General features: G+C 39.1%; 1 protein-coding gene across 3 annotated transcripts; it reads left to right on the forward strand.

Annotated features, from left to right (window-relative positions):
* Positions 1-64: 64 nt before the first annotated feature.
* LOC122968012 (AP2-associated protein kinase 1-like) lies at positions 65-22482 on the forward strand. Of its 3 annotated transcripts, none has more exons than XM_044332890.1 (21): positions 65-530; positions 1321-1514; positions 2986-3104; positions 4260-4368; positions 4887-5029; positions 5681-5802; positions 6127-6208; positions 6398-6530; positions 6679-6782; positions 7122-7204; positions 7351-7511; positions 7932-8050; positions 8657-9025; positions 9413-9558; positions 9680-9888; positions 9963-10052; positions 11281-11376; positions 12248-12355; positions 12792-12962; positions 13649-13759; positions 19459-22482. In XM_044332890.1, the coding sequence occupies exons 1-21, from the start codon at positions 352-354 to the stop codon at positions 20172-20174; spliced, it is 3564 nt and encodes a 1187-aa protein (XP_044188825.1). In that variant the 5' UTR covers positions 65-351; the 3' UTR covers positions 20175-22482. The 3 variants fall into 3 exon arrangements, with proteins under 3 accessions (XP_044188825.1, XP_044188827.1, XP_044188826.1); XM_044332892.1 differs by lacking the exon at positions 19459-22482 and adding an exon at positions 14179-17884; XM_044332891.1 differs by having other exon boundaries at positions 446-889.
* Positions 22483-25862: the final 3380 nt, after the last annotated feature.

The following is a 25862-nucleotide window of genomic DNA, read 5'->3' on the forward strand; positions in this document are numbered from 1 at the left end:
CATTCACGTACTGTTAGTAGAACGGGACATTTTTTAAAATCTAACCCTATAGACACTGAAATTTACATATTTGTAGTGAAACAAGTAAAATTAAATACATAACAAATCTCTTTTTTAATTTAAATGAATCAACTGAAGAGTCCGTTTTGACTTTTATTTCAATGTAACTGCCAGCGATGGTGGCTTCGCAGACGTTTTTCCACCGGACTTTTGTAGTTCTTTTCGAGACATAATCGTTCTCAGAAATGCCTGATATATCCGACTCTGAATTAAAACTGGGGGGTGTAGTGGGAACACTTTTTCCTCTCACTGCTCATATCCGGGCTGAGAGGCGTAACCTGAACGCGGCATATGACTATGGAACATACGCGAGGGGAGCACAGGAGGGGAGGGAGGGGAAGCTGCAGCTGCGCGCTGAACTACATTACCCATAATTCCTCCCGCGCCATCATCAACAGCAACAGCTCCTCGGATGTTGCGATATCGCTGGCAGCCAGAGATTGCTGTGGTTGCAGAGATTCGGCTGCTGGGTAGAAACCTCTGTCTTTTTTGGTAGATGTCAAATTGTGTAGCTTCACATTTGCAGCTACAGTTGCAGCAGAGGACGGCTTCGTTTTCCTGTCGCCTCTGCGGTTGTTGTTTGTGTGTTGACGAAAGGCTGATTCGCGCTAATGCGTTAGCTAACTAAAATCACAGTTTTGTTGTAAATTGGAACAATTAAATAGCTCGACTGGCAGCTATGTGGCGTCAAACGGACGCTCCACTTCACTGAGGATGGATAAATTTGTCGGGCAACGCTATCTCACAAGTTACACGTCGGACACATCGCACTCGGAGACATTATCTTCAGAGGATAACCTGGATAACCTTACACGAAATGTCATAGCGCGTAAGTAGCTAGCACTTAGCTAGCTTAGTAATGGCTGGACGAGATGGAGAAGGACCTAATGTTATCAGCAGCAGCAGCAGCAGCCGACCATGAACAGCTGGATGGATAGCTAAAGAAATACTTTATCCGGGGATGCTATAGCCTCCTGGGTGGTCTAATTCACTTACATAACAGCTAGTCGCAACCGCTCTAGCTATAACCAACTGGCTTGTGTTGGCAAGCAAATGGGAAATTTGCCACCAAAAATCTGGGTTGTCTCAACATCATCATCATAAGTGACAAAGGAATCACTGCATGTTTTGAGGCTGCAAATAGACTTTTCCTCGGATTCTTTAGGTCTTCAATCTGACCCGCATTGTCTATAAAGTGCAAAAAAATCCAGTGCAAAGGAAACGAGAAGCTCATCTGTGTGTCTGTCTTGAATCTTGAAGCCACAAACACTCGTCCTGTCATATCGACAACATGAGGAAGTTCTTTGATTCACGTCGGGAGTTGGTCAGCTCTGGGCCCGGTTCTGGAGGAGGAGGTGGCAGCTCTGGATCCAGTCATGCAGGCGGAAATTTCATTGGACGAGCCTTCACAGTCGGGCGGCATCAAGTCACTGTGGAGGAGATAATTGCTGAAGGTGAGAGGGGGTTGCACAGACCAGATGGTGTCATTTGTTTTGTTTATTTTCCCTCTTTTTATTCTTCATGCATGTTGTTGATAGGAGAGTGTCATGTGTGCCCGAGTGCATGAGTCACATGGCTGTACAGGGATATAACCATATACCATTCCCACAGTAATGATGGAGCTTTGCATCTATGTATCCTGGATATATAAATGCAAAAGAGAGGCCTACTGCTTTCTCTCAGCTCTTCTCTTGACTAGCACAACAGTTTCCTGGTAGCTCTTTTATGATTCAGAGGAGTGATTCAAGGAGATGGATACCTACTGGGTGTCTGACAGTTATTACATCCCTTTGAAGTGAATGAATGTAGGGCTAGTGTACAGTAGATATTGTATTTTGTGATTCCTTTATAGAAACCAGACGTAGGAAATTTCTAAGACTGGAAATTACTCGTGCTGGAGTAGAGGCCTGTAGCTGCAGGTTAAGCCTTTACTTGTTTTAAATCTGGCAATACAGTATTGTATTTTTGGTAATATCTATTTCTAGTTCTATTTCTAGTGTCTTAAATAAGAATAGCATTTTCTGTAAACATCCTGTGAGCCATCAGCACCTAATAGTTTTGTTCAGATTGCATGCATTCTAATACAACTTAAGAAATATTGTAAACAATTGTAGTGATATATGCTTCCAGTAATATATTCTTAATGACTCCTTTATAGAGAAAGACTGTTCATTGTACATTCGACAACAGACTTTTGTAATCATCCTCACCTTACACTATTCGTCATTAAATCAGTGTGTCAGTCTGGCAGCAAGTCAAGGTTTTCAACGCCAGTGTTCAGTCAGTAAATAATGTAGGAAGATTTGGTCTTGCATTTGGTCAAAATATGTCCTCCCCACACTTTAATATCTGCATCAGAAGTGGATGCAAACCCTCAAATGTTCACAGGTGACTTGCAGATTTATAGTACTACAGTGCCATGCAACACCGTAGCACACGCGTCAAGTTGAGGATGCAGTAGAAGCCGCAATGTCTGGCTGAAATTGATGAGTCTGTCACAACTAAACTCTGCAAAGTGAATTTGTGGTCTGAGCTATACCAGATGGTTAGGCCTCAATGTAGGCCTCTACGTAAACCCTGCAGCAATGACATGACTAATACATAACACGATAAGGCTGCACCATTTGGTGTTGGTCTTGATCACCCGTATTGATGCAAAGCTACATGGACACAAAAAACAGCTTTTTAAAGTAATAAGCATGGCAGCTGAATTTCCAAAAGCATGATGTCCTAAGAAATCTTGTGAAAATGGTGTAAATGTGAGATTTGAACCTAAATCTTGTACTAATTGGAGTTAAATATGGTAACAATAATATGGTTCATGTCAAGAAGCGTGTTCTGTCTAGCTTTTTGCCCATCTGTTTACTCAAGATTTTGGTGATAAGTCTGATAATGGTTTATTTGTTCTCTGTCTCAATCCTGTAGGTGGTTTTGCAATTGTGTTCCTTGTGCGAACAAACCAAGGAGTGCGTTGTGCCCTGAAGAGGATGTATGTCAACAATGAGCATGACCTGCAGGTGTGCAAATGCGAGATTCAAATAATGGTGAGTTTATCAGATTAAACATGTCTCTGCTTGTTCTCACACTGAGCTCTTTTTTTTCTATGGGGGTCAAAACCACGTATTAAGGCAACAACATTTCAAATGTCTTTTTGAATATATAATTGTAGCAGCAAATTTCCAAGAAATCCACAGATGAAAGACGTTTTATTCTGTCCAGAGTAACTAAGAACAAGCGCTGAATTCAGTCCTCACACAGCCTGCAGCAGCGTTGTTTGTACTGTATTTATTCATCTGGTTCGTGGTGTGCTTTGTTTTTGTTTTCATAGTATTGTCTTGCACGTCCTGCTCTCCTCGCCTGAGCTGGATTGTAAAATGAGTTGTAGGGGGTATGAACACAAATTCTTAAAAGACTATCTGGTTATTGATGAGATGCTATTTCCTAAGCATTAAATGTTGGTGTTGGCAAAAAATAGTTTGAAATAGTTGGCCTTTGTCAAATGTATGATGGACTCCAGATCAGGGTTTGAACACATTCATTTCTGTCTGAAGATACGCTCAGAAAGGAAGCGATGGATGTTCCATTTACTAAAAAGTGGCTGATTGTATAAACATCCAACAAATTATATACAGTACACTGTAACAACACAGGGCCTAATTTTACTAACTAGTTCAAAGATAGTGTCAGTTGTCATTCTTCTTCGATGTTTTCTTTACCTCTCAGTCTTACTCTTTCTCTCCCTCTCTCTCTCTTTCTCTCTCCCTCTCTTACACACACACATGCACACACACACATAGACAGACAGTGCTTCACCTCAGCTGCAGCACTTGACATTTTTTCATTATCTAATAGATTTCTGATTTCAGCTCTATTTGCAGCACCCTCTGCAGGCAATGTCCTCACACTGCATCTCAGAACACACTGATTGGACGTTGACACACTGCAGGCATTGTATGAACAGATTGTGGCATTCAAATTCTAAAAATGTTGAGATATCTCCTTCCTACCCAATCTCCTCTTTGTGTGACAAATTTTTTAACTTCTGTGGCATCATAAAAGTCATCATAAAAGACTTCTACTCTCTAACACTAGTCACATAATATGTGACAGCTCTACAGCAGTGTAGTTGTCTGTTTTGGCACAAACTTTATACACGATTGTGTGTTCATGCTCTTGAATGTGTGTCTGTGGTCTTGCAGAAAGACCTTGTCGGTCACAAGAATATTGTTGGTTATCTGGACTCCAGTATCACAGCCATGGGATCAAGGGACGTATGGGAGGTTCTCATACTCATGGACTACTGCAAGGGTGAGTGCTGGAAGGGAAACGGGTGTGGCAATAACATGCTGTAATTACTGAAAGAGTTTTGGTATCAGTTTCAGACTATGTCATTATGTCATTATGAAAACAAAACAAACAATTATTACACAATAAGTCTGAGCAATTATTGTACACATATACAGTATGTAACGCGGTATAGATGTGAGTTTCCTGGAAATTGTGTTTTCTGGTTAAAATATAATTTGATATAACTAAATGTACATGCTCCAGTCATGAGCAGAGACAGAGGTACAATTCTTTTTTTGGAAAAATTATTCAGCACTAACTAACAAAAAAGGCTTGCATTAGATTTTTTAGTATATGCAAACTAAGTGTAAAGGATGAACTATGTGGTTTTGTTTTCTGTCATAATAGAAAAGATCTTTGCTTATAACAGAGTATCAGTGTTGTAATAGAAGAACAGACACAATAACAGTCAAATACCAGTGAGGTTCATTTCTCCTGTTGTTTAATTGTGCTGCTGTATATTGAATATTATTTTGCAGGAGGCCAGGTGGTCAATTTGATGAATCAAAGGCTGCAGACTGGCTTCACTGAGGCTGAGGTGCTACAGATCTTCTGTGACACCTGTGATGCCGTTTCTCGCCTGCACCAGCGCAAGTCGCCCATCGTCCACAGAGATCTTAAGGTGACACATTTTGCCACTTGCTGTTCTGTGTGATGCTCGGCTCTGCAGTACGTAGGTGAGGACAGTCAGCCAATCCCGTGTTAATACAGGGTCTAGATCACCATGCTGTGACGTGACATCTTTGAAGGAATATGATTGATATGTTTGTGTGAGTTCAAGCTGTTTTAATTATGGACTGACTAAGGAGATTGAAGAGGAGACTGTCAGTTGTCAAAATACTTCAAATACCTTTCCGTTTTTGCAGGGACCAGTCAACTGCAGTGTGGTTGTCGCATTAATTTTAAGTTACTGTCACTAAGTAGTTTTGATCCATATGGAAATGTAGCTTTTTATTGCAGTGCAGATTTCTTGATTTTCATAAAAACTGAAAGTGGAGTGTGCTGGAATATAATGACAGGAGCATGCCAGTTTTGACTCTGATTTAAATCTGCATTTCATAATGTGAAGGTGGCTGCACATTGGTTTTCGTATTCATTATCTCAAGAGTACATCTTGCAGGGGGCAAGAAGCTACATTGTTTGATTTAGAGAGGGTCAATTACAGCACAACCTGCCTACACTTAAGGTCTAGATTGGTTCCTTTCATGTATAACACAGTGTTGTTCTCAATTAAAAGGCGTCTGTGTGAGTCTCATCTCTTGTGTTTCTACAGGTGGAGAACATCCTCCTGCACGACAAGGGTCATTATGTTCTGTGTGATTTTGGCAGCGCCACTAACAAGTTCCAGAGCCCACAGACTGAGGGAGTGGCGGCCGTGGAGGAAGAGATCAAAAAGTTTGTGCCTCTTTTCATCTGCTTTGGCAATATTTGCAGCTTTAATGCATTAGCATTTCTTTTTAGGTAAAAGGGCACAGAAACTGTCAGCAGTTTTTCATTCATGAGCAGCTTTATTGAATTTTCCAAGTTTATCAACTGTGGAGCTCTGCATAGCACTGTTAGAAATATTTCCGTGTGTGCAAAGGACGTTTTTCTTGATGCAAAATTAAATTTGATAATGCTGAAATCACTACTTTCTTGAGCATTTATTCACATTTATGAGGACATACTACTGTGTAGACCTTCTTTCTTTCTTACTCATTTATTCCTGTCTTCTTTCAGGTACACTACTTTATCATATCGTGCCCCTGAGATGGTGAACCTCTACAACAACAAGATTATCACCACAAAAGCAGATATCTGGGTGAGTAACTGTAACACAGTGCTTCAAGCAACACGTACTGTGTGTAAAATTTTGTAAAATCCACAGTTTTTAACTCAAATCAAAGCTGGTGTTAATGTGACTTACTGGTATTTTGATTTCTCTTTTCTTCTCTGCTCTTCTCTCTTTGTGTTCGGTGCGACGGGGCATGCATATGATTGTCTTCTCCAGGCGCTGGGCTGTTTGCTGTACAAGTTGTGCTTCTTCACTCTGCCCTTTGGTGAAAGCCAGGTGGCCATCTGTGATGGCAGTTTCACCATTCCAGATAACTCCCGCTACTCTTATGATCTTCACTGCCTCATTCGTTAGTCCTTAAACATTAATTCATGTTTGCGACAACAACATCAAATTTTGTTTTCACAAAGGCACGCACCAGTGGTTTACACATGAACGTCTTCTTTTTTAATGCTACACTTTTTGATTCTCACTCTCTTTTTTTTCTGTTTTTTCAGGGTACATGCTTGAACCAGACCCAGACAAAAGACCAGATATCTACCAGGTGTCCTTCTTTGCTTTTAAACTAGCTCAGCGGACTTGCCCTGTTCAGAATGTGAAGGTCAGTCTGTTGCTGCACGAGGGTCAGCTGAAATGTTTGGATTTGCTTTGCTTTCTTTCATCAGCAATTGATTTTGTTTTTGTCTTATTTGATGGAATCTGCTCTTGATTCTGTGCCTGACCCACATAAACAGACATCTCAGTTGTCACAGTGTGAGAGGAAAATCTGCACTAATTCATCAGATGAATACAGTAGAAAGTGATTATTAGCAATGATGATATTTATCAATAAAACTGCCAGATCTAAGACTTAAGTTTTAGTTTTAATTAAGTTTTTATAGTGCTGTCTCATGAAGATTTATTGTAGATGTCTTTAAAGATGCATTTTTCCATAATCCAGAATTCTCCAATTCCTTCTAAACTTCCTGAGCCAATCAAAGCCAGTGAGGCTGCCGCAGCAAAGAAGAGCCAAGCTAAACCGAGGTAAGCATGACCTGCTTACATTACATTAAATCCAGAGTAACACTACATTTGTTGAAGTTATTAGTATTCTCATATTCATTAAATAATTATGTAGACACTGTTTGCCATGATTAACAAGTAGGCTAACATCCTCCCTTTGTTGTCAGACTGACAGATCCAATTCCCACCACTGAAACCTCCATCACCCCTCGCCAGAGGCCCAAAGCAGCCCATACCCAGCCTGCTGCTGGCATCCTACCCATCCAGCCTGCTGCTCTCACCCCTCGCAAGCGAGCTAATCTCCCTGGTGGTACAGCTCAGCCCGTGGGTACGTACAGTGCTCCGTCATTATTCTTCTATCCGTCCTAAGAAAAAGAAACCAAGCTATTGAATAAAGATGTGCATAAGTACAGGAATCCCTCTAATCCTTTGTGCACACATTGAATTCTGCAATTCTCAACAGGAAGAGATCAAGTATGCAGGTTAAGATTCATGCAAATTAAAGCAATCTAACCACAGGCCCAAAGTGATTATGAAATGATTTACTCCAGACTGCTACTCTGAAATGCTGCTTCAGTTAAAGTCAGTTTTTGTACCAGTTTTAAACCATTTCTCAGCATTTGTCCTCTTTATTACATTTTGTTTAAGATGAACATAATCTGAAACATACGTCTGTATAAATACTTGTTTAAAAGAAGTATCCATGCTCTTGATTAATGTGTAGTCTGTTCTTTCTGACGTCCCTCAGGAGTCAGCTTAAACCTCTCTCAGCCAGCTGCAGCTCTCCAGTCGCAGAAGGCACAGACTTCAGCTCTGCCACTCATCCAGTCACAAAATCCCAGTCAGGCTGCAGCTGCACAGAAGCAGGTATGTACAGATAAATTACACGGAGAAGACAAAAGAGGTGCAACTTGATAAACACCCTGCATCTTTTTTTCAATATACAAATGTGCAAAAACACTAATTAAGGAAAAAGAGAAAAGCAAATGTCAGCGATAAAGTCTGATGCCCGTCTGGGTAGACGTACATATGTTGTCAAACTAGTGCTGAAACAATTAGATGGTAAATCAGTTAGTAGACTGAGAGAAAATTAATCAGCAATGGTTTTTTGATCACTTAAGTCATTTTTTAAAAAAAAGTGATTTCATCTTTGTAAAAGTGAGTATTTGCTGCTTTTTGTTTTAGACTGTTGGTCCGACAAAACAAGCAATTTTGAGCTCTGGAAAATTTTTAGGGTCATTTTTCACTATTTTCTGACCTATTATATAAATGATAGTAATGATAATCAGTTAATTGCAAAACTTAATAGATTGATTCATAATGCAAATAATCATTAGTACCAGCCTTGCACATATGTAAATCCACAATTGCTTTTTTGACCTCGAGGACTCGGTTATTTTGTCATTCGACGATGGTTTGCAAATGTAACCTTTTAATTGACAGTGGTGCTTTTGTCTGTCTTCGGCCACGCAGCCTGCACCAGCCACAGGAGCAGAGACTACAGCAGCGACAGCAGTATCCCCGGTGACCAAGGCTGACGTCCAACCACAAGCACAGCCAACAGTTCAGCAACAGACCACACCTCCCTCTGTGACCAGCGCTGCCTCCCAGCAGGCAGCACAGACTCCATCCAGCCCGGCCCCACCTCAACGCCCAGCTCGACGCAAGCAGGCTGGCCAGGCTCAGCAGGCTGGCCAGGCTCAGCAGCCAGCGGCCCAGCCTTCACCCAGCAAACCAGCCTCCGGTCAGCTGCCTGTATCTGAGCAGCAGCAGATCACTCAGCCGTCAGCCGCTCAGGCTCAGCCTGGCTCCACTGAGATCAACCAGAAAGCAGCCGAGACGGTAAGTGGCCTGCTGCTCACCATCAAGCTTCAAAGAGTGCCCGAACATTGACATTAATTGGAAGCTGACAGAATTATTTATTTGTTATCCCTTTGATTTGTTCATAATCTGGTTTAACATATTTTACCATTGTTGTTGTTTACATTCTATATATATTGTAAATCACTTTGCTCCTTTTCTGTTTCTTCATTCTGTTCTTCTTTTTGCTTTCTCCAAAATATTTGATTTGAGCCATATTGATGAAAACCCATCAATTTGGCTCTGCTAAGACCAACTTTTAAACACATTTTACTGCGAGTCTTTTTATGAGACAGCCAGATTATTTGTTTCTATGTTGTTGATCTTGTTCTTTTGATGTCCTTATGACACCATGTCTCTTTGGATCAGACTCCACCTGCTTCTCCAAAGACAACTGAGGAACAAGGCCACAAACGCATCCCGAGCGACGCCACAGCAAGCAGCGTCGCTGGAGCTCCAGCAGGTGACTCTTCACAGCAGGCGCAAGGAGCAAATGGAGACGCTGCCCTCAACCAGTAATTAGCATGTTTACTACCTAAAATATAACATGCCTTGATGTTCATGACAGATTCAGTTACTTTCCTGTTTGTCTTAACATAATATTTTGTGTGTTTTTGTTGTTTTTTTCTCCACTAGATCTCTTACATCTGAATCAAGCATCATCCAACCTGTTCAGGCTGGTGTTGGTGATGCAGTCCAGGACCAAAGCAAAGCTGGACCAACTGTTCCTGCCTCTGGCTGTGCCACCAACACCCCTACACAGCCTACATGGAACCCGTTTGATGACGACAACTTCTCCAACCTCACTGCAGAGGAATTCAAAACTGACGACAAAAAGCCTAACGGTAAAGATTGTGCGCGTGTAGTAATTTAAATATGTCATGTAAACAGTAAATAACTGCGATTTTCTTTTTACCAGATAAACCTTCAGAAACTGTGACAGCGTCCTGTGAAGAGTTGATACCAGGCTTGCAGGCCTCAACTGTAGAAAATTCACTGCAAGAAACCGGTATGTCACATTTTACCCCTTAGATTGTCTACAGCTTCAGTTTTTCTTTTATTCTGCATGCACCTGGACCCATGAAACTCCACAGACCCTATAGTTGCATCATTACAAAGTCATGCAAGATTTTAATAAACACCAAATACAACACATCTAATCCATCTTGAAGGTTCAGTGTGTAGGATTTAGAGCCACTAAATGCTACACACTGCACCTTTAATACAATTATTCTTCTGTAAGTATGCAATGAGGGACTGGAACACAGAGATTGTTAAACAGTACAATTAACTGATTATCCCAGTAAGTTTAGGGTTCAAGTGGTTAAGTCTCAACATCATTCCTATCAGCTGTCAGACATGCAAGTTTGTTTACATTGAGGCAAAGCAGATATAAAAATTGATTAATTTCTTTTGCAAGTAGCTCAGGCGGAGATTTACTGTATTTATTATTATTATCATTATTCCCTCTCATTTTCTTTTGTAGTATAGTTTCCTTTTGGGGCTACTACCTAAATACTTTTTTTTAGCTTTGTTTTGCATTAGGGTGATTTTTCATCTTGCATGGGACTGGTATCTGTTTTTGTCACAGAGCTTTGACTGGGCATGTTATCTGTAATGGTGTTGTTGTAGACGTTGTTGCCTGGGCTGATGGGATTGGGGAGTTGGTGGAGGTGTTATTGTCAATATATTTACAGTTTTGTCTTGTGTGGTGTTTGTGGGTTCACTATGAAAATAATAAAATATAGTTTACATATAAGTTGTTCCCCACCATAATCCCTCTCTGGTGTTCTGATGCCACATAGTGCATTAAACTGTATGAGTCTGAAGGAATCTAATGAAATGTCAAACCAATAAGTAAACCCCTTAATGCACCTGATCCATTACTCTGATAGCTTTAAGTAGTTTTCAGACGAAAGAACTGCCCATGTGCATCACATAAATAAAATAAAGGGTTTGGTCAGAACAAAGTAAATGCCATCATTTAAATGATGGTTTTTATAAAGTGCTCTGGCAGGACTGCTGCTATAGCTGGCAAATGATGCCACCGATAGTTTAATAAGAAAGAAAAGTTTGGACTGGATTTAAAGTGCTCATAGTTGTTAGAGATATCACAAATATACTTAATGTTTGTAACTGACCTAAACAAATTTGAACCATCTGTCCCAAAATGCGGTTTTAGACTTCATAATACAGATTATAAATCTTTGCTGTATCACATTGTTTCTGTTTCCCAGTTGAAAGACCATCAGCAATTCTTGATGTGGATTCAGGAGACTCACTGTTGGTTGTCCCAGATCCTTTCCGTACCCTCGAACTGTCAGATGCACCAGGTAAACATCTCTGTGGTCCATGCTGAACACACAAACACACCTTTGTGTGGTCTTTATTTTAGTTGTGGTAAAATATATACTGTCATATATACTGTCTTCATACATAACAATGAAATGTGAACTCAATTATCTATACAGATAAATTTGACAATTATGAAACGTGTTATTTCAGAAATCTTTATGTCTTTAATACCTGAAAAATGTATGTGTTTATTGTCCTAATTTATCCACAGTAAAAAATAATGAAAATAAATCATAACATGGAAGTACATGACCTAAACATTTGTATGTGATCAGCTGCCAGTCTGACTTTAAACCAAATAACATTTCAATCTAAGTATTTAAGTTAAAGAAGAATGAGATCCAACTTTTCTCTTCTGTTGTTGCAGGATTTTTTTTTTTTTTAAAAATCATTATTTTTGAGGGGCATTTTATACTTTTATAGTGTCAGTAGAGGGAGATTACAAGAAATGAGGGTGAGAGAGCAAAAAGAAACCCACTTTACACTAGAAACACATTTTAAATAGGGATGCTGCAGTACATGGTCAGCTTCTTAACCCCCGAGCCTCAGGGCGCCCCTGTTGCGGGAATTTCTCTTGTCAATAAATTCTTTGATAGAGAGTTTCTCAACAAATTATGGCCTTAGAGCCACAATTTTGAACCACCATTTGACCTTTGTACATTTTTAATTTGATGCAAAGGTTTTCTTTTCATCATGGTCTTTTATCCTGTATTCAACTCTCTTTTAGAAACACACCGGCACTATATTTTTCTTCCAGCCCTTTACATTTTTTCCTACAGCTGATATTGTTATTGTACTTTGCTCAAGTATGTGTCCTTTCTTTTTCTTTAATTCTTCATTGGCCTTTAGAGAAGCTGATCGAAGGACTCAAATCTCCAGACACATCCTCACTCATGCTTCCTGACCTGTTGTCTTTGTCTGATCCCTTTGGTGGCTCTGTGGAAGAGTCTGCAAAAAGTATGTGTGTGTGTGTTCCTTTGCAAGCAGTGTGTTTCAAAATGTGTTTGTGGTAACACTTTACTTTAAATCCCCCTATTTAACATTATAAGCAATATACAAACATTGAATAAATGGTTTATAATGGACTATAATGAGCATATAAGCAGACATTTTAGTCAGTAATTGTATCTTTTCATATGAATATTTTATATTATTTCAAATGTATTTTATTATGTTATCATTTATTATCCACTTATGGATCCCCACAGGAGGAGTTATACTTACTAACAAATATATTAATACATTACATGTCTTGAAAAGGCTACATCAAGACGACTAGAAGCTAGCAGTAGCTTTAGGGAAAGTCTCTAAGAGCTAATAAGAAATATTACCGTTTGTCTGACTTCTACCTCTTCTTCTTTGTCTGCCTTTGCCTTCTTCCGACCTGATCCAGACCCTCTCACTGCAGACGACTCTCTCCTGGGCTGCTCTCTGATCTCCGGTCCGTCCGCCCCTCCAGCAGGGAGCAGCGCCACCTCCTCTGTGTCCTCTGCCCCCACCTCCGCTGCCTCCGCTTTGGATGATTTCAGTCTGTTGTCTGGAGACTGTGCACAGCCTAAAGCAGGTAGGTTTCCACAAGAATTCACGAATGCTTTTTAATGCTTTGATCACATATTGTCTTATTTAAACCAGAATTTTGTTTGTTTTATACATTATCTTATTTCTAAGTTCTACGTTTTTGTGTAGCTGAAAATTACAAACTCCAGCTTTAACAGTTCTGCACCCTTTAAGACCAGGAAAACATTTAAAGTTAATTAAGGTTAAGTTCATTTGAAGCATTAAGCTATTTTTCAACACTAGAGGGCAGAGCACTTCCAAAACGCCACCATTGAGCCTTGATGAATTACATTCATCATTACATTACTTTTATCAGTTTCACATCATTTAAAAAATAGAGCTCCACAGCTGTGGTTCAGTTGTTGGCTCTTGGCTGGTGATTGAAGCCATTTGACAGTGCCAACTCTGAATCGGAGCCTAACTGTCTGCACACTAGCTGTATGATCCTAATTACTGCTGATCTCCCCGCTTCATAATTCCTTATCAAGCAGCCTTTGTGCCACTGGAGAGCAGCGGATGTGTTTTTGCAGTAACTGCTAATTTTATGAAAATTTTGATCACGGTGAGGAAAAAACGTTGCTAGTCAGTTTTTTAGATAGTTATCCTTTTAATTGGCCACAAAGCTCCTTTTTTCTTATCTTTTCCCTCTCATACTCTCACATCAACTACCCACATTTCGTTTATTCTCTGCAGACTCGTCTCTCCTCATCTCAGACTTCGAGCCCCAACAAGCCAGCGCGGAGGCAGGCACAGAAGAGGATGAGTTTGATCCTATTCCCGTTACAGGACGAAAGAATTCCCAAGGTAAGCCTCTGCAGTCTCCGTGAGGTCTCACAGATGGATCAGGTTGGTTCTTGTAGGATTTATAGACACATCCAGGAATTGGCTGTTTATTGGGTTTGTTACACTTGCATGCTAATTTGCTAAATAATTAACAATAGTCAAACTTACTGATAACAGGATCAGGTGCCTGCACTATTTTTTTTTTTACATCGCTCAGAGTCTCAGTTAAGAATGTTGAAAACCAGTAGAGGTAAATGGGTAAACTCTGCCCTCTCTTTCTCTCCTCTCTCTTTCGTTCTCGACCTCTCACCCCCCCCTCCCCTCCTTGACTGCTATGTGTGCTTGTTGTGACTCCTGCTCCTCTGCTTCTCCTCCTTCTGTCTGCCTTTCTGTCGTCTTGTCCCCCCCCGCCTTCCCCCTCCCCCTGTCTCTCCGGCCAGTTTCAGGTGGCCACTCGCGCAGTAACAGTGGCGGCTCTGAATCCAGCCTGCCCAGCTTGGCCCGCTCCCTGCTGCTGGTGGACCAGCTCATCGACTTGTAGGCGACCCCCCCACCCCCACCCCCCCTCGTAGAAGCTGTAACACTGGATTATAGACTGGCATAGCATAACAGCAATCAACACTGTTGTCATAGCTAGCTTCCTGCACCCCTTGGCTGTCATCTTCATTCTAGCTCCTACAGTAGAAACGTCCTTCGCCTTTCAGCGCTTCCTCATTCCCGCCCTCTCTCGCCGTATCCATCGCATTATCTGGCTTCTATTCACCTCTCATCTCTCACCCTCTCGCTCACATTTTCTCTTTGTTGTAACCTCTTCACGTCATGTATCGTCCATCGGTTAACATCCTCCACTAACATCATCCTTTCTAAAGATTATCATCTTTCAATCTGTCAATCAGGATATAATATCGCTATCCAGTTTGTTTGAACAATATTGCATTATGTCTAATAGCAAACAATAGAAGATCATTGTTGTAATGTACAATAGGCATAGTTATAAGTGGTCGTAGTTATTATTGTGCACAAGTGAATTTGTCGTCGTTTGCCTTTTTCAAATTCTCCTCCCCAGATTTATTTGCACATTTTTACAGTAAAACCATCAAAAGACTAAATGACCATTTAGTTTATTTCTTCTATAAAAGGGAAACTTCTTTGAAACTTTGTCACGTAGCCTGATTTTGCACAGTAGCATAAATGTTACCTCTGTCAGGGAATATCCTTAACAGTTTAAAGCTGCTATAGATTAGAAAAAATGACATCAAATTGAGAAAACAAAACAGCCATAACCGCACCTCCTACTTCTCTTTCTGCTTCTGCTGCTCTCTCTGCAGCACAAGCACCGTATGAAGTTATTGTGAACAAGAGAAGAGTTGGATACTAAAAGTTTCCCTGAGCAGATTAAACAGTGAAAGTGCCATGAAATAATCTGTGAAGCAAACTGCTTACTGGTGGAGGTCTGAAAGTGTATCTGCTAAACTCTTAACTGCTACAAAATAACAAAATGAATTATATCCAAACCATTCAGCCAAGGAGAGCGAAACTGTACTTTTAAAATCAGGACCTGTTGTTCTTCTTTTGCTGTTTTTATCAGCTTATTTTTTAATTTTATCCTTGAGGCAAGCAATAGGTTGTTTTGGAGTTAAATGACAAATCAGGGTCATCTAGCAGTGTTTATAGCAGTGTGCCATATCAATAGAAAATGCATGAAATCATGAAATTAATTTGAATAATAAAAGTTATACACTACTAGCAAAAATAATAGAAATACAGTAGCTATTATATAGAGACCAAACATGACTATTCAGGTAAATTTTTTGGCATGAACATTCTAATATGGCATTTAAAAAATTATTTTAACTAGCTCACACTTTTTTTTTTCCTTTTTAAAATTAACACAAACATTCACCCCGCATTGTGCAATCCTTCCTACATTCCTGTCATCTGTTTACTCCTCATTTATGTAAATAGATATCTGCGATCCCTGCAGGCTCTAATCCAGACCATAGAATTGGTTATTCTTCCTGTGTATATATGAAGTCATTGTCATAAAGCTTTACTTGTGGAAAACATATTGCTTTATTTGTGAATGTCTATACATATATATACATATATATGTGTGTGTGTCTATATATGTGTATATATATATAGACATTGTTCTCCTGTTAATAAATGTTAATATGAATAGAGTGTTAGAGAATGAATGTAAGAAATAAATATTAGTCTACTATAATAAAAATATCTATGATTCTTAACACCATAATCACTGAATAATAATGAAGAATATATAAATATTTCATTCCTCTTTGTGGAATTGTGTGTTGAGAAAGGTCCCCCCCCTCCTTGGTTATATCTACTTAATAATTGTCAGTACATTCAAATGTATAGATGATAATCCTAGTCTTTGTTCAACCTGGAGATTAGGCTGAATCCAATGTCTTATTCCACCTCCTCTTCCTCTGTGAAAAGAAAGTGTTGCGTGTGTTTACATGGACTGATGAAGGATTATATTTTTATTCAAAACAGTCAACAGTTTTCTGGAAAGTGGGACCTTAACCTGTTGGATCATTTTAGTCCCGTTTCATTTCATAGTCACTGCAAAACTAGGAACTTTTTCTGAAATTTTTGCTTTGTAAAGCTTTGTTTCGCTTTACCGGTTTTAGTGATCACAGAATTCATATCAAAAAGCATGGCAGTGTTGTTGAATGTTATGTTCATGTGTGTTGGTATACAGTGTTATGATAAGTATGTATGTGTGTGTGGAGTCGGAATTGTTGGATGTGTTTTACAGTAGCCTACTTGTGTTGTTGTTTGCTGCAAACATGGCGACGGTGACGTTGTCATTAAAAACTCTTGTGAAAGCACAGGCCCCCCTAAATTCTCTCAGGTAGTAAGAGCTACTTCGCTCTCTCTCTGAGTTGGATACATATTGGCTTACTGCCCCCCAGCCTCAATGTCCTCTCCATACTACAATAAACTGTCCAACAGCAGAACCGCTAGAGAATTTGTCCGATATGTAATGTGTGAGGGGCTCTGTGAAGTGCGAGAAGGTTTACTCTACTAGTCTTACAGTTCAGATACAACACTGCTGCTGCAGCAGTGCTATGCTTATTACAGTAGCATGTCCAGGGTTTGAAATAATCTGCTACAATCACAATAGAAATGTTTCTGTAGGATCAAACAAAGTCATTTTGCTTTCCATGCATGATTACAGTGGGAAGACGACCTCCACCTCCTTTTTTCCCATTTTGGCACATTAGAAATAGATTCTGAATAACATTGATCATGTAGTACACTATGTTTTTAGTGAGATCTACTTAAAATACTCCGTTCTGGAAGTAGGATAAAATTTAAGAGATAACTTTAAATATTCAGGAATGATAGATTGCTTTAATTGTTTTAACAGTAAAACACCGTTTGGTTACCTTTGATCACCTCACAATGCTGAATCTTAAAATCCAGAATCTGAGAAAAATGCCAAAAGCATTGAGCACTGGTCTTTGATGTTAAAAAAGTCAAGAAGTTTCATGATAATTGGCTTTTAAACATCTTGAAAAACGGTGTCTGTGCTATATCAGTTTTAGTAATTTACCCCCAAAATTGAAAGACAGAGTATTTTGAGTAGAACTCGAGCAAAAACCTGATTTAAAAAAAAAAAAAAAAAAAAAAATTAAATATATCGTTTTGGTTCAAATAAGTCTTCAAAAAACATTACTGATGAAGCTGTTTTCATATCAACAGTCTCTTGGGCATATCTGGAGGTACTGCATGTGCAATTGAAGGCCTTTTTTTAAATCATCCTCTTCACAATCCTTCCACTGAACAGCTCGGTCATCTGCAGTTACTGTTTGAACCTATGCAACTACCAAGCTTCTCCCTGTAGCCGCCAGCGTGCTGTTGTAATCGGTAAAAGCCCAGCAGGTAGTGAGATTAGTCCTTTGATGTGAAACAGAAGCCCCTCATTTTCTCTGTGTTTTGCCAAAAATGGAAGCTGTCAGTTATCTGAAACTATTGCGTGTTTTGAGAAGCCTCTTCTTGTCTTTATGGCCCAAACCTGCGTCAGAGCTGTGGTATCGTGTGCTCCTTCTATTTTTGTGAGATAATTAAAGAATTATAAAGGGATGGCAAATAAAATACAAATGTGAATGTCAATGTGTTGAGTTTTAATTGTAAGTTTGTCTTCTGTTAATTGTTGTTCCAAACATGGGTTAATTATACCTACATAACCAGATATTTAAAGTCCCCCTCTACTCAAAAATGTGTTTTATTTTTATTTTACTTGAATGTTTGAGCGTCACTGTGCGGAATAATGTGTGTGCAGAGTTTGAGATAGAAGGCTGCCTTCAAAATCATCTGCTGAAAGGGGAAAGTTTGTCTGTGCTCACCTTAAATGTCAGTTTAAGGTGCGTACCTACGGGTGTGATTTTGTGACATCACAACTAGTTTTTAGAGCCAGTCGGGGTCAAAGTTAGGCAACTTACACAAGTATCACACTTGGAAACTTGAAGCCTCCAGTGCTCCAATACACTGAGAATGAACTTTTCAGTGCATCTTGTGTCCAGCAGTTAAATTTTTTAAATTAAAATATTTGCATATTCATAGATTCTGGATTTTTCATTGATTGAAAAAGAATACAAGTGTTTTGTTTTTTTAGAATCTTTTTGCAAGTTTTACTTTTTTTATTGATAAAACAACAGACAAAATATTACCTAAAACAGAGTATTTTTATATGTCTTCAAATATTTCTGAAGGGGATCTTAAAACTGTTATATTGATTGTCTATCTGCATGAAGTGCTTTGGGTGGGAGAGTTAAGGCTTAAATTATCCAGTAAATGATTTGTTAATATATAGCATAATGCACAAAGTTAGGTTTAATTGTGTAATGCACTAATCAAAGTTTTATTTTGCTTGGATAGCAGGTTAATTCTACTCAGGTAAGACCAAGCATCGGCTTCACGCTGCATTAAAATCTCAATCCATCTTTTTTTTTTACGTTTTTCATGATTCTGTCTTCCAAAAGGCTACACCTTTTTGTTAACTTTCCTAAAGATAGTAGAGTCCAGAGTTAGAAATGTATCAGTCAGTAATTTGCTGGAAGTGTAACTAGTTTCACACCAGAACCCGACAACATTGTCAGACGACATTAGTTTAATGCAGATATATATGTATTGACTTTAGAAGTAACTAGAAATGTCAGTATGTTTGAGGTAATTTTGTCCACCAGAGGGCACTGACAAGTTTACTTTTCAATTGTAAAATGCTCCACTCAGTACATACCCTCGATTTTAATAACCAAATTTAAGGGGTGTTTATAAGAAATGCGTCTCATGTGTTTATGTAAAAAAAAAAAAAAAAAAAAAGTTGAACAAATCTGCTTACATACTTTATCTTTATTGGATCTTTTAAATTCTGAAATATTGATAACTGCCTTAAAAATACAGTAAACATCATGTCAGACTTGCAAAGTTTGTTGCACCGTTGCCACTTTAGTAGAACTTTGTCACCAATACCCAACAAGATTTTTGACCAGTTTCTGTCATTGGATTTTGATCCTTTTGATTTTGAAACATTCCTTTCTATGATGTTAAACATCAGTGATAAAAAAAAATAAATATTTTATAGCATACGCAAGAAATTCAGAAAGGAAACTTTTTTGAAAAGGTCAGCAAACCACTAAAGCATTTATCTTCATATCTGACCTTTCTCCCATCTCCTCCACATACAGACCTGCAGAGGGAGCTCAACAGTAATAGACTGCAAGCCACTGGGACTGTGGCTTCTGTGCAGTTCACTGAGGAGAAGCAAAGGATGATGCAGCAGAGGACCGCTGCATGTGTCTATACTAAACACACGTTGCCATCTGATGAGAGCAACATCCAACACCATAAAATACCAGCTCCTTCCACCAGCCTGCATTCCATACCTGTTGACCAAGTATCTCAGTTCCAGCCCTCAGACAGTCCCGTCACCTTTGATGTCTTCCAGCTGGCCCCTTTTAAAACACCAGGGAAAGAAAGCAAGATGGCATTCAGCAGCTCCTCTTTTTCTCCGTCTCATAAACCTACTGAGGCATCTGATGTATTCCTGCAGGCACCATTTGGAAAAAAGCAGGAAACCACCAAAGCTGCCCCTACTAACGCTCACATATTTAAGTGTGGTACACCGCAGATCCAAAGCAGCAGGCAGAGTCACCAGGTGTCAGGATCATCTCTTTCTGCTTCTCAGTCTCTTAGCACTCGTGCCCCTCCTCTGCACACGGAGAGGCCTCTGCTCCAGCAGCCGGTGGCAGTGCACCGGGTCGTCTCCAGGATCGGTCAGCAGGCTGCTGTGGGTTCAGTAGCAGTGGGGCCTCTGCACTCCTGGACCATAGGGGGAAGAGCTCTGGAGGACCCATTTACTGCTGCGCCTTTTCAGCCAAGATGCTCTCAGGGGAAACCTTGATTATAAAGTGTGCATTTCTTTTAAAAATGCCAAGTCAGAGTCAGCTTTTTGTTTTTGCAGCTTAAGAAGGAGCCAAAGTATAGTTAAGTCACAGTGTTACACAAACTTCTAATGTAGTTTCACTCCTGACATTATTACTGCAGTATTAAAATGACTAAATTATCCTTTTATCACCTATGTACTTGTTTTCTACCTCAGTCATCTGATTTGCTTTCAGACTGAGCACAATGGTGCGCCATTTCAGCACTTTATAAACAGTCTGAACATGGGCCGTGAGGTCCTTAAGGTGACCGTGAAGGATTGGTCCTGGACTCAAAATCTGACTGATAAAAACTCAATTAAGGATATCAAAAAGGGTTTTGTTGAAAGCTGTAATTTTTTGACTTATATAACTTGCTATTTCTTCAAATAATTAATAAAAAGCATTTAGCATGTTTTTCATTTAATGGGCCTATAATTGAAAATATGGGCCTGTTTTACTCAAATCTTTACAAACATTATGGCATCAGTGAACATTAATAGCTGCATTAGTGCTTTAACAAACCTGTCAGTGAAATTGACAGTGTTTGCAGCTTCCAATTCTATGTTTTAAATGTTTAAATGAGTGGTTTAACTTTTCATTTATATTTAGATTACAGGTTGTGCCTTTAATATCTGAGGTGTAGTTTTCCAAAATGGTTGCAGATTCAGTATCATTGTTGCAAAAGATACTAAACATGCGCTGAGATGCAGTCCAAAGAAATACACGGAATTTAAATGTAATCATGTAAAACATTTTTCACACAGTTGAAGGAGAAAAATAAATATTTATGCAGTTGTTTCTTTTATATTAACAGTTACAGAAATGTAATTTATCTGAATATTTTCAGAAAAGACAGGCAAAACAAAAAATCCCAAATGGCTGGTCACTCAAGTGCTGTACGGATTATGAAGGACTTTAAAGGGGACCTATTATGCTTTACCTTATTTTTAGTCATATATATATATCTGTATATATAGTAGGGTAAACCTATGTAGAAGTAATCCCTGTGAGCAAAAAGCACAGGCTTCAGACTGCCCTGAACGCTCAGTTTCCAACGTTTTTTTTCTGCTTTTAGCCTGAGCCAATGTCGGCTCGTGATGGATTTCTATATATGGTCATCTGCTCCACGCACAGTACATGAGTTCACTGCTCCACTTTGCTAATATTATTTTTCCATTGTTTTGGGGGTAGTCACGCCAAGCCATGATTCGTGTTAAGCTGGCACGCTATGAGTGTTTTTCCATAACACAGCACTGCAAAGTTTACCTGTTGGAGGTGTGCTTGTCATCTGCAGCACTTCATCATCATCACTGTGGCTGTTTCTGCTTCTACTATTCCTCCCTGCATTATTTCTAACTGATTCACCGGACAAATACCTCCAAATATGTCTGTATGTTGTGTAGAACTGTTTTTATTGAAGAATTTTGACACTAACAAAGCTCCGCTAATTCGGTGAGGAACACGTTTAATTTCCTATAAAGTCTTCGTAATAAAACTCTCCTGTTATTTAGTCATTTAAAAGCTTTGAATATGAAGCAGCAAAAGCAGGAAATGATGAGTTTTCATCAGTAGTAACTTAACAACTCTGATTCGGCTGCCCCTCGGTAGGCTTCCGGAAAGCTGGCCAATCAGAACAGAGTGGGCTCACTGGGAGGCGGGAGCTAAGACTGCCTGTTAAGACACAGAAGCTGAACTGAGGAGCTGCATAAAGGGCCAGTATAAGATAAATAAGGAGTTGTTTGAACTGTGAATCATGAAAAGCTACTCTAGTGAAGTCCCAGAGTATAAATAAAGAGCTGGTAATGAGCATAATATGTCCCCTTTAATGATTTCAAGCTCAGTTCACCTGCTTTAGGGCTTGATAATTGTTCACAGGTTGCTGCTTCAATTTTTCCACAAATTGCACCAGTGTTATAGGGCTAGAGTTGTCTTCAAATGAGTCTTTTTTACCTGTTGATGTTGTTTGTCTCTAGTTTCTTGGTACTGCAAATGAAACATATCATCTGTCTGTGGTTCAAATTCACTGATCATAGACAAGTCAGCATCTCTACAGTTTACTTTAAAGTTGTATGATCTTAAATGATGCTTATGAGTTGATTTCCTTGATTTTGCTTTGTAACCTGGCACAGATAAGGACTTTTTGTAAACCATGCTGCCTTTGCTAACTCTATCTTGTTTATGCATAATATCTTTCATTTATATTATCTGGCTATTAATTCTGGACATTAGGAAAGGTTGTATATGAAAGAAGTTAACTATGTATTTTATTAAAGGTTTTGAATATAATGGCATCCTGGTTATTCAAAGACCATGTACATTTACCATCCAGGGTTTGAATCTGGTTAATGGTTTTTTCAAGTAATCTTTCTCTTTTTTTCCACTTTTTTGTCTCTGTCTACTTTGAGTTGGCTTATAAAGGCAATAATTAGGTGGTAGAAGAGCCATACTTCTATCAACACCATGTAAATGTTAAGCTATATACCAGTTTCATGTCACTGGCAGAGGTCCTGCATGCCTCATTACCAGCTTGTTTCATATTAGGAGATCCAGGCTTTCACGGCTCTACCTGAGATGGGACAAGATGTCAAATGCTTGTTCAAATCTTAGTGACTTTTAAGAATTTTTGCAGAAGAAAATAACTACAATACAGCAGGGTTTTGAGGAGGTCAAAAAGTTTTGTTTCAAAAAGCGGCGTCCGTGGCATGCTGGAGTTCTCTGCTGTGTTGATAGACTGTGTCACAATCATGTCTATAAAGTACAATTCAGAGAAATTTGAACCAGCATACAAAGGCTAAAGGTGTATTCTTCTCAGGAATGTTACTGGTTTATCTTCCTTTTTTATCAGTACCAGATTATACAGGCTAAACAAAATGTAGAGATAAAATGGAAAACACATTTTTTTTTAAAAGAGTTTGATCCAAAAGCACCATAAACACAGTGCCTGCTGTTTCATGGGTGCTTTTCCTGTCAGGATGAGCCCCCTATAAACCAGCACAAAAACACGAGTTAGAGCTTAAAACTCTGTTTCAGGAAGAAAAAGGTAAGTTGAGCCTGTGTGAAAGATGAGACACTTGTTTTTATTCAACACTATCAGTGAGAATGTCATGTGAGCCTGGATTTAGTACGAGAGTAATTTTCCTGAACCGGGGACAAGGAAAGCACATGGAAAAAAGTAGAGAGTGAGCCAGGTTGTGAGCTGATTTCATCACGCGTCAGGATTTATATATGAGTTTAAGGCTGTGTGTCAGAGCTACATAAACTTGCATATGTCTGGAGATGGTTGTCTGAGTGACGTCAGTGATTACCATTGTTTGTGCAGCCGAGGTAGACCGTGCTGCTGGCCAAGATGAGGACAGTGTAAAACATATTTTTACATTTTTCTCCATACATTAAAGGTGAAAAATGCATGTACACTTCATAAACACTGCTGGTGATTGTGAGATGTTTGCATTGTTGTTTTTTAGTAAATGAGAATCTAATACTGTTTAAAAAAAGGTAAACTCTCTGCCCCCATAATGCTGGAAACAGCCAAAAGAAAAGTCTAAGAATAGACAGGAAATACCTTTATGTTTCCCCATTGGGCTTAACTTGTTCCTTCTTTACCTCTATTCTCTTCCAACAGTCTCAACCATACATAGGAAGACATAATTAACATTTTATTATCCTCAACAATCTTTTCAGCGCTTGCTGGTGGACTTGGCAAAGTGTGAAGCTGTGTAAATAACTCTTCCAGATCTGCATGGCATCATAGTTGGATTTTGCTTTTATTGCTGCAGTTGTCTGCCTCTAATCCAATTGCCTCTGCTTCTGGCACCTTTCTCAGACACGCCTTCATGAGCTCACTGTCCACAGGACTGCATGCGTCTGTGAAAGCATTTCCAAGTGAAGAAAGAATTGAAAAGAAAGGAAAGCACATGGAAAAGATATATTGGGATTTATTTTAGTAGATCTGAGCGGAATAAGACTGCTCCTTGGCTTGTTGCATAATCCCAATCTCTGAAAGTCAAGTTTATTGAGAGTCTGTACGCATCTAACCCAAACTGTTATAAATTAAGTAAATAATTTTTTTTTTTCTTCATTCTATATGCACATCAGGGTTGCAGTGCTGGCCAGGAAAGGAGGACAGAGCAGCCAAGTGCTTATAGACTGTTGCTGATCACTCGCAAATAATTATACAAACAAGGCAGTTATTATAAACTTCATCTCACAACTCAGCGCATTCTTCTCTAAAGTGATAGTGGAAAGTTTAACTGCATAAAAGCAGCTATGCTTTTTCGTAATTATTCTCCAAAATGTCTGACCCACAAATCTATTTGTCATTCATAAGACTTTATCAGTCATTAATAAATGGGTAATTAATCCTTTAAGTAAGCTTTAGAGAGCAGAGAGCGTGTATTCTTTAGGCTTTGCGCAATCTGTTTATGGAGAAAAAACATTCACAATCACATTATATTATGTCCCTATGTTACCTAACACAGGAGAACACAACAGATTATTTCAATGAATGTTACTGAATGTGAAGAATGCAGTAATTTGTACCAGCTGCACAAAAATAAAAAGAAATGTTTCCCCTTTTTTTGTACATTCTGGGTCACTTTGGGAAAAAATAAAAGAAACATATTTAGAGTGTTTCTATTGCTCTCATGTGGAAGGACTGTATGTTCATTGTAAGGACCAATCTCAAAAGTTGTTTTAAAGTTAAAGGCACTGCACACCCACACAGGTGTTTTCAATTATTCTTGCTCAGGTTGAAGATGGGTGGAGACACGCTGGGAATTATACGATGTTGCCAAACTTTATGTAGTAATAAAGGTCCTGGGCTCTGAAATCAATCCCTATTTACCATATGGTGTACTATATTTACTGTCATTTGAATGTCTGGATTCTGAGTATAAAATATATGCACTATATAGTGCCCTTTAAAATTCACAGCAGACATGTTGACCTGTCATAGTAGGAAAAGCACAGGAGTTACTAATAATGAACAACAATAGCTCTGTTCTAATGAATCGTCCCAGTAAGTCATGACAGTGTGTCAGTGTGCAGCATGAACAACACCTTGACCCTGAAAATGAAGCATTCATTTTATTATTAACACCTTCCTATTGTGACAAGTCAAAATATCTCCAATGAAAAAGGCTCGCAATGTACATGCAAAGTGAAAATTGCAGTCAGACCACACTACGCCTGTCAGTGAACTAGGCTTAGACACATAAAAACGATGATGAGTATTCCTGAGTGTCCAAAGTCTGAATTTTCAGCTCCCTGTAGAGGAACTACTGATTGTCTCTTAAAGGGTTGTGAATGAGTTAACAAGGGAGTGATTTCAGACACAGCCATTAATCTTTTTAGGGTGTCCCGCCCTACCAGGAAAGCTAGGAAGATGTCAATCAACCACAGTCTGTGCAGGTGTGTAGGATCTTTAAAGTTGTAGCTGTAAGTTAAAGTCTGTCATGGCTACTAAACATCAATCTGGACACACAAGCTTAGTATCTTATGTGCGTTCAGTACGTCCATCATAGCTCTGCTAAAACTTCAGACGCTGAGGAATCATGACTAAAGTAAAAAAAGAGAAAAGCAATTTAATAGTATGCATAAATTTGATCATAGGACTCGAAGAAATCATTCTGGCAGCTAAAAGGATTTTCCAGAGGTCACTTTTATCA

This window comes from Thunnus albacares, chromosome 18 (genome assembly GCF_914725855.1).
Source record: "Thunnus albacares chromosome 18, fThuAlb1.1, whole genome shotgun sequence".
Lineage (NCBI taxonomy): Eukaryota > Metazoa > Chordata > Actinopteri > Scombriformes > Scombridae > Thunnus > Thunnus albacares.

What these genes read in the sequence shown, in the direction of transcription:
- LOC122968012 (XM_044332890.1), top strand. Translation starts at nt 352, where the DNA reads ATGACTATGGAACATACGCGAGGGGAGCACAGGAGGGGAGGGAGGGGA. An exon ending in AATGCGAGATTCAAATAATG is followed by an intron (nt 3,105 to 4,259) that starts GTGAGTTTATCA and finishes GTGGTCTTGCAG; the next exon opens with AAAGACCTTGTCGGTCACAA. An exon ending in TGATCTTCACTGCCTCATTC is followed by an intron (nt 6,531 to 6,678) that starts GTTAGTCCTTAA and finishes CTGTTTTTTCAG; the next exon opens with GGTACATGCTTGAACCAGAC.